Source organism: Dryobates pubescens, chromosome 8, assembly GCF_014839835.1.
Source record: "Dryobates pubescens isolate bDryPub1 chromosome 8, bDryPub1.pri, whole genome shotgun sequence".
In the NCBI taxonomy this organism is placed as follows: Eukaryota; Metazoa; Chordata; class Aves; order Piciformes; family Picidae; genus Dryobates; species Dryobates pubescens.
The window spans coordinates 41,500,989-41,513,901 of record NC_071619.1 but is presented as its reverse complement, the minus strand read 5'-3'; the positions used below and the strand labels follow the sequence as shown (position 1 = coordinate 41,513,901).

The following is a 12,913-nucleotide window of genomic DNA, read 5'->3' as shown; positions in this document are numbered from 1 at the left end:
TTAGGAAGAAGTTCTATACAGAGAGAGTGATTGCCCATTGGAATGGGCTGCCCGAGGAGGTGGTGGAGTCACCATCATTGGAGGTGTTCAGGAGGAGACTTGATGGGGTGCTTGGTGCCATGGGTTAGTTGTTTAGGTGGGTTGGATTGGTTGAGGGGTTGGATGTGATGATCTTTGAGGTCTCTTCCAACCTGGTCTATTCTATTCTATTCTATTCTATCCTGAGAATTGCATATTGGCAACTTTCTCCTGCTTCCTCAAGTTGGTGCTAAGCTTCTCCTGATTTTAAAACCCACACAGAAATGAAAGTGCATGTATGCCTTAAAATTGTAGCTTGTCTGCTGTAGTTTCAGGTGTGTGATGGCAACATTTCTATGGAGTTTTAAGAAGAAAGCTTCAAGTCCTGTGGATGCTTTCACGTGAGAAGCAGTTTCCTGTTGACCATGACAGGCAAATACGTGTATTCAACTTGTGGTCAGCCTCACAGAATTCATAAAAACATGAAAGGTGTAGATAGAATGATAAGAATTGGCTAGCCACATGGGAGGTTTTGATTTGCATGGCTCTTTTCCTTTACTCTAGTTAAGGAACTCTCATTAAATAAACTTCAGTGTGTACTCTAGTTCTGGTACTTTTGTCTCACGAGCAAGGAATGAGTGTATTTTTTACTGCCTGGGCAGTTGTAGGTGTCCTTACTACAAGTAGAATAGAATTAACCAGGTTGGAAAAGATGTTCGAGATCATCAAGCCCAACCTCTCACCCAACACCATCTGATCAACTAAACCATAGCACCAAGTGGCACCAAGTGCCTCTCTTCTTAAACACTTCTAGAATGTGCTCCCTGGGCAGCACATTCCAATGGCCAATCTCTCTTTCTGGGAAGAACTTCTTCCTAACACCCAGCCTAAACCTTCCCTGGTGCAGCTTGAGACTGTGTCCTCTTGTTCTGGTGCTGGTTGCCTGGGAGAAGAGACCAACCCCCTCCTGGCTACAACCTCCTTTCAGGGAGTTGTAGAGAGCAAGAAGGTCTCCCCTGAGCCTTCTCTTCTCCAGGCTAAGCAACCCCAGCTCCCTCAGCCTCTCCTCACAGGGCTGTGCTCCAGACCCCTCCCCAGCTTTGTTGCCCTTCTCTGGACACCTTCCAGCAACTCAACATCTTTCCTAAACTGAGGGGCACAGAACTGGACACAGCACTCAAGATGTGGCCTAACCAGTGCAGTGTACAGGGGCAGAATCACCTCCCTGCTCCTGCTGGCCACACTGTTCCTGATGCAGGCCAGGATGCCATTGGCCTTCTTGGCCACCTGGGCACACTGCTGGCTCACATTCAGCCTACTATCAACCAGTACCCCTGGGTCCCTTTCTGCCTGGCTGCTCTCCACCCACTCTGACCCCAGCCTGTAGCACTGCATGGGGTTGCTGTGGCCAGTGTGTAGAACCTGGCACTTGGATGTGTTCAATCTCATGCCCTTGAACTCTGCCCATCTGTCCAGCCTGTCAAGGTCCCTCTGCAGAGCTCTTCCACCCTCTAACAGATCAACTCCTGCCCCCAGCTTGGTGTCACCTGCAAACTTACTGATGATGGACTCAGTCCCCTTGTCCACATTATCAATAAAGGTATTGAACAGGATGTATGACATACTGAGAAAAGCTCTTGCTTTGGTTGAGGAGAGCAGTATTAGATTTTGGAAGCTATCATCTTTTCCAGTCTATTCTTTTGCATTGAAAAGGGATGAGGCCATACTGCAGAGTGTTGGGGCCAGACTTCAGCCATCCTGCTCTGGGACAAGGATGTGATGCTTATTCCTAATCTGAGAGCATTTTGACACTGACAGCTTTTCTGTGTAAGGAGTAGCAGTTGTTTACCTCATTGTGAAAAAAGAGGTTAGTAAGAGAACACCTGAATCTAATGGAGTTTGGTGCCAAGCTTCATAGAAACATAGAATCATTTGGTTGGGGAAGAACCTTAAGACTGAGTTCAATTGCTGTCTAACTCTACCAAGGCTGCTGCTAAACCATGTCTCTCAGCACCACATTACTGTGTCACTGAAGCACCTCCAGGGATGGAGATTCAACCAACTCCCTGGGGAGCCTGTTACAGTGAGGATGTTTCTTCTAATAGCCAAGTCAACCTCCTCTGTTGCAACTTGAGGCCATTTCCTCTCATCCTGTCTCTTACTACTAGTGAGAAGAGATCAACACCTACCTGGCTCCAGCCTCCTTTCAGGGAGGTGTAGAGAGCAAGGTCTTTTTGAAGCCTGCTCTTCTCCAGACTAAACAACCCCACTTCCCTCAGCTGCTCCTCACAAGACCTGTTCCCCAGACCCTTCACCAGCTTTGTTGACTTTCTCTGGACCTGTTCCAGTACCTCAGTGCCTTTCTTCATTTAGAAATGCTGCTGAGAACTGCACTGTGGTGTTTGGAATTGCTGCACAGAAGTCTTATTGAGACAAAACCAATAGTAGGTGTTAAACCATCTGTCATGTACTGTGCTTTTAACAGGAGTGGAGATTAGCATGCAGCACTATGGTGTAGGTGCACACACCACACAGAGTTAAACACATGAACAGCAGGCTCACACTGTGCTTACTACAGATGTCTGAATGAGTGAGTGCCCGTGGGCTGGAGCTGCATGTCTTGTGGCTTTCACTCTGCTCCGTTGGGAAGCCTTCACTCCTTTTGTTTTTATCCTTTTCCAACTCCAATCCTTTGGAGCACACAGCTCGCATCCCCTGACCTAACAGCTTCATTGAAGTGCATTCCAGCCTCATGATTTCATGGTACCAGGCAGAACTCCCCTGCCACGTTGCTATGCTGCCCGCTGCTTCTCACAGAGTGAACAAACATGGAACATAAACTGTCTCCAAAGGGGCAATGTTCTCTGTATATTTTTAGTGCTAGAAATCCAGGACTCATTTAAGGGTGTTTTGTGGGGACTTTTTTTTTTTTCAAACCCAAACTTCTGCTCACACAATGGAATATTTCATACTGCCCAATTTGCTGTAACATGTCATGCTTTATGTTGTTAAATGGAATCAAAGGGTTTAAAGACTCCTAGTCAAATTGGTCCCTCAGCTTGGAGCCAGGGTGGGTTTGTTCTTTGTCATGTATTTGCTAGTGCTTTACCCAGGTCCAGCCTAGCTCAGTTTTCATTATTGGATTTAACTTGTTTCTGCAAGTTCCACACTTTAGGTTAAGCAATCGCTGAGCCTAGGCTCAGTATAATGCTGCTACTGTTTGTTCCTCATATTTAACTTGATATTTATTGCCCATATACTGAACAAACCTTTCATAAATGGTTGTTTACATGTAAGCACCATTAAAGATGCCATGCTTGCTTACACAGATACTCTCTTTACTGGACAGAGAACTTTTTTCTGTCTTTATATGGAACTTTGTCCATTTTGCATTGTACTTGGGAGTCTGCTTTGCAGCATGGAGTGTTAATTTATGTTAAAACTGAGATGCTGCTTAGGTTTGTTGTAATACTCTGTTTGGGCTCCCCAGTTCAAGAAAGACAGAGAACTGGTGGAGAGAATCCAAGGGAGAGCCATGAGGTTGATTAGGGGACTTGAGCATCTCCCCTATGAAGAGAGACTGAGATCCCTGGGGCTATTTAGCCTTGAGATGAGAAGAATGAGAGGGGATCTCATCAATATGTATAAATATCTGAGGGGTGGGTGTCAAGTGGACGGGGCCAGGCTCTTTTCAGTGGTACACAGTAATAAGAAACAAAGGGTTCAAACTTGAATGCAGAAGGTTTCACCTTAACATGAGGAGAAGCTTCTTTACAGTGAGGGTGTCAGAGTACTGGAACAGGCTGCCCAGAGAGGAGTCGCCTTCTCTGGAGACTTTCAAAACCCACCTGGATGCATGCCTGTGCAGACTACCCTAAGTGATTCTGCTTTGGTAGGGGGGTTGGACTGGATGATCTCTTCAGGTCCCTTCTAACCTCTAATATGCTGTGATACTGTGATCTATACTTATTTCATTATTGCCCTTCAAATATTTGGGGTCAGTGCAGGATTAGAATGCAGAGTTTATCTTGAGACACTGATGCCTTGTATTTTCTTGGTGAAAATCACTCTCAAACTGCCTGTTTAAATGCCACTGTTGCATTTGCACCACCTACTTGAGTATATTGCAATCAAATGAGGACACATAGTTTTGCCAATACATACAATATGTTCCTAGTGATGTAATCTACAGACTCGAGGGTTATCTAGGGAGGGGAAGAGGCAGATTAGGAACATGTCATGAGAAGCATGTGAAGTAGGAACTCTGGTTGCATGCAAGGGAATGGAGTCTGTGTGACTTGGGGACCCACAAAGTTTGTAGACAGAGCTGTTCTGCTGAGGGTCAGGGTACAAGCTTTTTTTTTTGGTCAAAGTATTGGCACCAGAGCATATCTGTGCTGACTGCACATAGGTTCCCATTTTAGAATAGAATAGGAATAGAATAGAATAGAATTAACCAGGTTGGAAAAGACCTTTGAGATCATCGAGTCCAACCTATCACCCAACACCATCTAATGAACTAAACCATGGCACCAAGTGCCTCATCCAGTCTCTTCCTAAACACCTCCAGTGATGGTGACTCCACCATATCTCTGGGCAGCACATTGCAATGGCCAATCTCTCTGGGAAGAATTTCTTCCTAACATCCAGCCTGAACCTCCCCTGGTGCAGCTTGAGACTGTGTCCTCTTGTTCTGGTTGCCTGGGAGAAGAGACTAACTCCCACCTGGCTACAACTTGCCTTCAGTTGTAGACAGCAATAAGGTCTCCCCTGAGCCTCCTCTTCTCCAGGCTAAGCAACCCCATGTTCTGGTATAACTCACCCCAGGGGTAGAGCCGATTCTGCATTGGTGTGGCACTAGCTTCAAGGTCCCAGGGAAGAGAAGTGATAACATCAGAAGATACTGAAGAGGACACACCTTGAGTACTGTGTTCAGTTTTAGGCCTCTTGCTACAAGAAAGACATTGATGTGCTGCAGCAGTCCAGAGGGGAGCAGTGAGGCTGTTGAAGGGTCTGGAGAACAGGTTTTCTCATAAGGAGTGACTGAGGGAATTGGGGTTGTTCTGTCTGGACAAAGCGGGCTGAGGGAAGACCTTCTCACTCTCTACAATACCTGGAAGGATGCTGGAGCAAGGCTGGTCTAATCTGTCTAGTAAAAAGTAATCAGATGAGAGGAAATTACCTCAAGTTGCACCAGGGGAGGCTTAGATTGAATATTAGAAGCAACTTCTTCACTGAAATGTTAACAAGAATCTGGCTGCAGTCCTTGTCCAGGTAATCACTTAGTGAGAAGTGAATGGGATCTGTCAGTGGTGATAAATACTCTCATATGTTTTTATAGGAAGCAGAGGGATCAAATGGCACACAACAAAATTGAGTAGCATAACTATTTTTGTGTGAAGGAAAGCAGTCATGGTTGGTCAAGGGTTGGAGCACAAGAACTGGAAGTCAGAATTGCTGCTGAAAGAAATTATGTGCTTTTCACTGAGGTGATTACCTTACACCTCCTTTGCTGGTGATTCTTTAAGAACTTTCAGGAACTGAGTCAAGAATATATGAGAAGTCAAGAAGATATTTGGGATGGGGTCAAGTGGTTACCACCAGGGCTTAAAGGTGTAGTCATTTGTGAGCAGGAGAAATTGGCATGGCTGCTAGCCCAGACCTGCTCTTACCTGTCAGCACAAACACTGATAAGAAAATTGTCTTGATCTGAAAACCACCAGGCTTAGTTTGAAAACAAGGGTAATTTTCCTGCACATTTTGAAGGAAATGGGTTAAGCTTTCCTGAAGTCAGTTTTTTCACAGTTAATAGTAATCACAGTATCAGCAAGGTTGGAAGAGACCTCGAAGGTCATCGAGTCCAATCTGTCACCACCGACTCCATGACTAAACCATGGCACCAAGTGCCACATCCAATTCCCTCTTGAACACCTCCAGGGATGGTGACTCCACCACCTTCCTGGGCAGCACATCCCAGTGACGAATGACTCTCTCAGTTGTTGCAGTTTGAGCTGGGCGCCCCCTGATGTGTTCACTTCCTGTGTCCAGAAGTCCAGCCCAGAGGGATGGACAGAGGAAGTTGTGTGTATTTCCTACCATAATTCTTTGCACCACTATAAGATCCAGTGCGGGGTCTAGCACTTCTCTCTCTTTTCTTCTTCCTCCGTCAGCCGGTAACTGGGGGAGATGTCTGCTGGCTTTGGGCCTGCTAGGCCCAAGGCCACGGGGGGATGGGCAGTCTCAGGCCTGGCCAGCTGAGACTAGCCCAGCAGACGGAGGGGGAAGAAGGAGCCCTGAGGGTCTCGGGTGTACCCTCAGGTGGGAATGGGATGGCTCTGGGTTTGTTTTGGGATCTCTCTGTCACTGCGCTTTGGGTTTTCTGTAACATTCACTGCTTTCTATTTAAACTTTCATCACTTTTGCAATCCCTTTGTCTGAGTGTTTTATTCCTGCCCATGGTGGGGGGAGGGGGCTGCCTCAACCCAGCACATCAGTGAAGAGCTTTCTCCTCACCTCCAGCCTAAACCTCCCCTGGTGCAGCTTGAGACTGTGTCCTCTTGTTCTGGTGCCGGTTGCTAGAGAGAAGAGACCAACCCCTTCCTGGCTACAACCACCTTTCAGGTAGTTATAGAGAGAAATTAGGTCTCCCCTGAGCCTCCCCTTCTCCAGGCTAAGCAACCCCAGCTCCCTCAGCCTCTCCTCACAGGGCTGTGCTCAAGGCCTCTCCCCAGCCTTGTTGCCCTTCTCTGGACACGTTCAAGTGTCTCAATGTCCTTCCTAAACTGAGGGGCCCAGAACTGGACACAGGACTCAAGGTGTGGCCTAACCAATGCAGAGTACAGGGGCACAATTACTTCTCTGCTCCTGCTGGCCACACTGTTCCTGATGCAGGCCAGGATGCCATTGGCCTTCTTGGCCACCTGGACACACTGCTGGCTCATGTTTAGGTGGCTGTCAATCAGCACCCCCAGGTAATGATACCTGGTATTGACTTTTGCTGCCAATGGGTGTGTTTTCATAGTTGTGTGACTTGATTCCACCGTACATTTGTAAGAGGATCACAGGGATGAAAATCCTCTACACTGGTGAATAAATTCTCTCTGGCTTGCTATAGATGTTGCTTATAAAAATCCATCAGGAAAAGAAATCACACAGCCAGAGGGAGGCACGGTGAGGTTGGAGTTCCTGCTGCACAGCGCAGGCTGAGGGTTTGCACTGTGCAGCTTTGTGACTGGGACTCCCTGCTGGTGTTGGTGGGACCCTCATTTATAAGCCAGGCAGTCTTGCATGCTCTTACAGCTTGGCATGTAGCAAGCAGTTTCACATCAAACATCACCCAGTTACTTCTGAATATGGTAGAATTCTTTGGAAAGGTCAGAGAAGTAATTGATCATATGCTGACAGCTTGGGGCTCTGAGAAAATGGATGGAGGGCTGGGATGCAGGAAAATAAACTTTCCAAGATGATAACTCTCACTTAGCCAAGCTATACATGGTTTACTATTTTTTCAATCTTTGCCCACAACCTCAGCTTCTTGATGTTCCTTTTTTATTATTTTAGTTTTGCTGCTTGTTAGTGAACTCTCTTCAGCACTTGATGTTTTGATGCTCCTGATGCATCCACAGTATTCCCAGTGTAATCCCAAGCTCTGGAAGTATTTCTCTGTAGAGCCCTTTTAGAAACTCCTGTGCTGCCTAGAGAGGTAGTTGCAGAACTTCGATACTCTCTTTAATTATTGTTTGACTTTTGGGTCAAGGTCTATGTTGCTTGCAGGGACCTCTCAAAATATTCTTTACACCTAGAAAAATGACATTTCGATGTTCCTGGGTATTAAGACAGCAATCTGCTGGAATATAGGATATGTTTACCTCAGGTTCTTAGAATAGGATAGAATTAACCAGGTTGGAAAAGACCTTGAAGATCATCAAGTCCAACCTATCACCCAGCACCATCTAATCAACTAAACCATGGCAGCAAGTGCCTCATCCAGGCTCTTCTTAAACACCTCCAGTGTGGTGACTCCACCACCTCCCTGGGCAGCACATTCCAATGGCCAATCTCTCTTGCTGGGAAGAACTTTCTCCTTACCTCCAGCCTAAACCTCCCCTGGCACAGCTTGAGACTGTGTCCTCTTGTTCTGGTGCTGGTTGCGTGGGAGAAGAGGCCAACCCCCACCTGGCTACAACCTCCCTTCAGGCAGTTGTGGACAGCAATAAAGTCTCCCCTGAGCCTCCTCTTCTCCAGGCTAAGCAACCCCAGCTCCCTCAGCCTCTCCTCACAGGGCTGTGCTCAAGGCTTCTCCCCAGCCTTTGTTGCCCTTCTCTGGACATGTTCAAGTGTCTCGATGTCCTTCCTAACCTGAGGGGCCCAGAACTGGACGCAGGACTCAAGGTGCAGCCTAACCACTGCTGAGTACAGGGCACAATGACTTCCCTGCTCCTGCTGGCCACACTATTCCTACTGCAGGCCAGGATGCCATTTGCCTTCTTTGCCACCTGGGCACACTGCTGGCTCATGTTTAGGTGGCTGTCAATCAGCACCCCCAGGTTCCTCTCTGTTTGGGAGCTCTCAGCCACTCTGACCCCAGCCTGTAGCTCTGCATGGGGTTGCTGTGGCCAAAGTGCAGCACCTGGCACTTGGACTTGTTAAATGCCATCCTGTTGGACTCTGCCCATCTGTCCAGTCGGTCGAGGTCCCTCTGCAGAGCCCTTCTGCCCTCTAACTGACCAACATCTGCTCCCATCTTGGTGTCATCTGCAAATTTGCTGATGACTGTCTCAATCCCCTCATCCAGATCATCAATGAAGATATTAAAGAGGAGAGTCACCAATAGAATCTGTCCAAACCCTGCATGTGTTAACTTTACCAATGCTTTGTAACAGAGCGCGGCCATGGATCGGATTTTCTCCGGTATCCAGCCAACTGGGACACCTCACCTGGGCAACTACCTTGGAGCCATTCAGAACTGGGTGAATCTGCAGGAGGAATGCAGCTCAGTGCTGTATAGCATTATGGACATGCACTCTCTCACCGTGCCCAAGGAGCCAGCTGTCCTGCGCCAGAACATCCTGGACACCACGGCTGCCATCCTTGCCTGTGGTGTTGACCCGAAGAAGTGCCTTCTGTTCCAGCAGTCCCTGGTTAGTGCTCCTGTAACATGAGATGTGTTTCACATTAAGTGGCCTTGCACACAGGTTAATGAATCAGCACAGCACTACTGAACTCCTTTATCGGTTTTGTATTGGGCATCCTGGAAAATGTTAGCAGTGTTGGGTTTCAACCTTGTCCCTTGCTGCTGTTTTGAGCTGACTGAAACCATGACTGAGAAGTCCATTTAGGGATAAGTACATTTGAAATTTCCCAAACAGACCTAGGAGTTTGTGTGGGTTAGGAGTAAAATACTGAAAAGACCTCTTAGGAGAGTGTTAATTTACCTCTGTAAGCCTTGCATTAGTCACTAAAGCTGAGCTCATAAATGCATAAATGTAGTCTGTGAAACCCTAAAGGCAAGTAAAATATGTTTCTATGGGTTTGTATCAGCACTTAACACTTAATCTTTCAGCTGCACAGTATCTCCAACAAGTGATCAGTGTGGTAAGTTTTTGTGTCAGTTCCTTCATTACCAGGGAGTTGCCTTCTCTGGGATTTGTTTTTCCCTTCTTTACTATAACCTGCTTTATATAGAATCATAGAATTATTTGAGTTGGAAAGGACCTTTAAAATCATAAAGTCCAACCATTATCTAACTCTGCCAAGTCTGGTGTAAACCATGTCCCTTGGCACCACATCTGTGTCTTTAAACACCTCCAGGGATGGGGATTCAACCACCTCCCTAGGGAGCCTGTTTCAGTATTTGAGAGCCCTCTCAGTCAAGAATTTTCTACTAATATCCAATCTAAACCTCCCCTGGTACAACTTGAGGCTATCTCCTCTCGTCCTATCACTTCTTATGAGGGAGAAGAGACCAACACCCAGTTGTAGAGAGCAAGAAGGGCTCTCTTCATCCTCCTTTTCTCCAGGCTAAACAACCCCAATTCCTTCAGCCACTCCTCACAAGACCTGTTCTCCAGATGCTTCACCAACTTCATTGCCCTTCTCTGGACACACTCCAGCACCTCAATGTACTTCTTGTAGTGAGGCCTCCAAAATTAAGCCCAGGTTGCAAGGTGTGGCTTCACCAGTGCTGAGTCCAGGGAGACAATCACTGCCCTGGTCCTGCTGGTCACACTACTGATACAGGCCAGGATGCTGATAGCCTTCTTGGCCACCTGGTCACATGCTGGCTCAGGTTCAGCCAGCTGTGGATCAACACCTCCAGGTCTTTCTCTGCTGGGCAGCCTTCCAGCCACTCTGCCCCAAACCTAGAGCGTTCATGAGGTTGTTGTGACCTAAGTGCAGGACCCAGCACTTGGTCTTGTTGAATCTCATACTTGGCCCATCGATCCAGCCTGTCCAGATCCCTCTGTAGAGCCTTCCTACTCTGCAGCAGATCAAAACTCCCTCCCAGCTGAAGAGAAGAGAATTAACCAGGTTGGAAAAGACCTCCAAGATCAAGTCCAACCTATCCCCCAACACCATCTAATCAACTAAACCATGGCACCAACTGCCTCATCCAGTCTCTTGCTAAACACCTCCAGTGATGGTGACTCCACCACCTCCCTGGGCATCACATTCCAATGGCCAATCTCTCTTTCTGTCAAGAATTTCTTCCTAACATCCAGCCTAAACCTTCCCTGGTGCAGCTTGAGACTGTGTCCTCTTGTTCTGGTGCTGGTTGCCTGGGAGAAGAGAACAACCCCCACCCGGCTACAACCTCCTTTCAGGGAGTTGTAGAGAGCAAGAAGGTCTCCCCTGAGCCTTCTCTTCTCCAGGCTGAGCAACCCCAGCTCCCTCAGCCTCTCCTCACAGGGCTGAGCTCCAGACCCCTCCCTAGCTTTGTTGCCCTTCTCTGGACACCTTCCAGCAACTCAACATCTTTCCTCAACTATAATGGTTTGGGTTGAAATACTTTGTTGACTTCCCCAAAAGAAGTCTGTTGAAGCTTGTATGTAGTGATCAGGTATAGCCCGAGATGCACTGTGGTGTGGTACAACTGCACTGGCAGGACCAGATGTTTCTCTGGAAGCAATTAAAAGGAATATCCTCCTGTAGCTCTTGATGTGAGGAAAGGAGACAGGAACCTTGCTAATGTGATTATTGGTTTAGTGTGATAGTGAAAAAGTACATGGTGGAATGTCATAATATCTAAATGCTTGTTCCCATAAACAGAGTGTAAGATGGGTTGCAGCTATGGCTAGTCAAGGAAGTTTATTGCTTGATTTTTGCCTCAGTGGTTGCTCTGTTTTCAAAACAAGAGCTGGCTTCTCAAGTTCTGCCTTAAAAACAGCCAAATTTGCAGATCACTGCAGTGCTACTGCACTTACTTCTGATTAACACTTCTCATTTTGTTGGAGGCAAACATCATGCATTGAAATTATTACAAAACAACAGCTTTTGGATTTAATCACTAAACACAGCTACAACTAATGACTTGTAGCAGCCAATTCTGCAGCAGTAAGACCAGAACTAAATTCTTGCACTGCACAAGTATGCTAGTAACAAGGGAATTACTCATGCAGTCACTGCTGTAGATACTGCTGTGCCTTCTTCCTTTCTCTGGATTGACCTGGGCAAGAATGATCTGGAATTGCTGAAAGAGGAGGGGGGTGGTGTTGTTTATTAATTGTTCTCATTCTTTCTTTACTTTCTGTTGCTGACCCTTCTCTGGAATATGTTTGCCACATGTGATTGGGTTCTCCAAAGGCATGTGCATTTGGTAAGGGTTTCAGTGTGACAGAATCATAGAATCAGTCAGGGTTGGAAGGGACCACAAGGGTCATCTAGTTCCAACCCCCCTGCCATGGGCAGGGACACCCCACACTAGATCAGCCTGGCCACAGCCTCATCCAGCCTGGGCTTAAAAACCTCCAGGGACAGGGCCTCAACCACCTCCCTGGACAACCCATTCCAGGGCTTCACCACTCTCATGGGGAAGAACTTCCTCCTCACCTCCAGCCTCAATCTCCCCACCTCCAGCTTCATTCCATTCCCCCTAGTCCTAGCACTACCTGAGATCCTGAGAAGTCCCTCCCCAGCCTTCTTGTAGCCCCCTTCAGATACTGGAAGGCCACAATAATGTGGCCTCACAAAATAGTGGGGATTTGAAGTGACCTCTGAAGATCTTCTGGTTCAGCTCTCCCGCTAGAGCAGGGTTGTCTAGAGTAAATCCCATAGGAACACATCCAAGCAGGTTTGGAATGCCTCCAGAGACTAAGACTCCACAGCTTCTCTGGGCAGCCTGTTCCAGTGCTCTGCCATTCTCAAAGGGAAGGTTTTTCCTGATGTTTACTTGGAACTTCTTGTGTTCCTTTTTGTGTCCATTGCTGCATGTGCTGTGACTGGTCACCACTGAGATGAGTCTGTCTCCGTGCCCTTTAGATACTGATAAGCACTAATGAGATCCCCCTGCAGTCCTCTCCAGGCTAAAAAGCCCCAGCTCTCTCAGCCTTTCCTTTTAAGGCAGATCCTTTTAAGGCAGATCCTCCAGTCCCTTCATTGTCTTTGTAGCTCTCTGTTGGACTGTTTCCAGGAGTTTCTTATCCTTGAACTGGGATGCCCAGAATTGGATGCACTACTCCAGATGAGAGGGCGGAGGAGAGGGGTAGGAGAGCTGCAATCAAACTGCTGACCACACTCTTCTGAATGCACCCTAGGATATCATTGACCACCTTGGCCACAAGAGCACACTGCTGGCTGTTAGGCTTTTTTTATTTACAGCAGTGTTTGTGTAGATCAGATCTCTAACATGGAACTCTCTGAAGGACTTCATTTTTTTTTTGCACTGCTTAAAAGCTGA

At 47.2% G+C, this 12,913-nt stretch overlaps 1 protein-coding gene across 1 annotated transcript in view; it reads left to right on the top strand.

Annotated features, from left to right (window-relative positions):
* WARS2 (tryptophanyl tRNA synthetase 2, mitochondrial) overlaps positions 1-12,913 on the top strand; it is a 63,474-nt gene that overhangs the window by 25,895 nt on the left and 24,666 nt on the right. Inside the window, exon 2 of the mRNA XM_009903466.2 lies at positions 8,901-9,158. Within this exon, the coding sequence (XP_009901768.2) occupies positions 8,901-9,158 (258 nt within the window). The remainder of the gene's footprint in view (positions 1-8,900; positions 9,159-12,913) is intronic.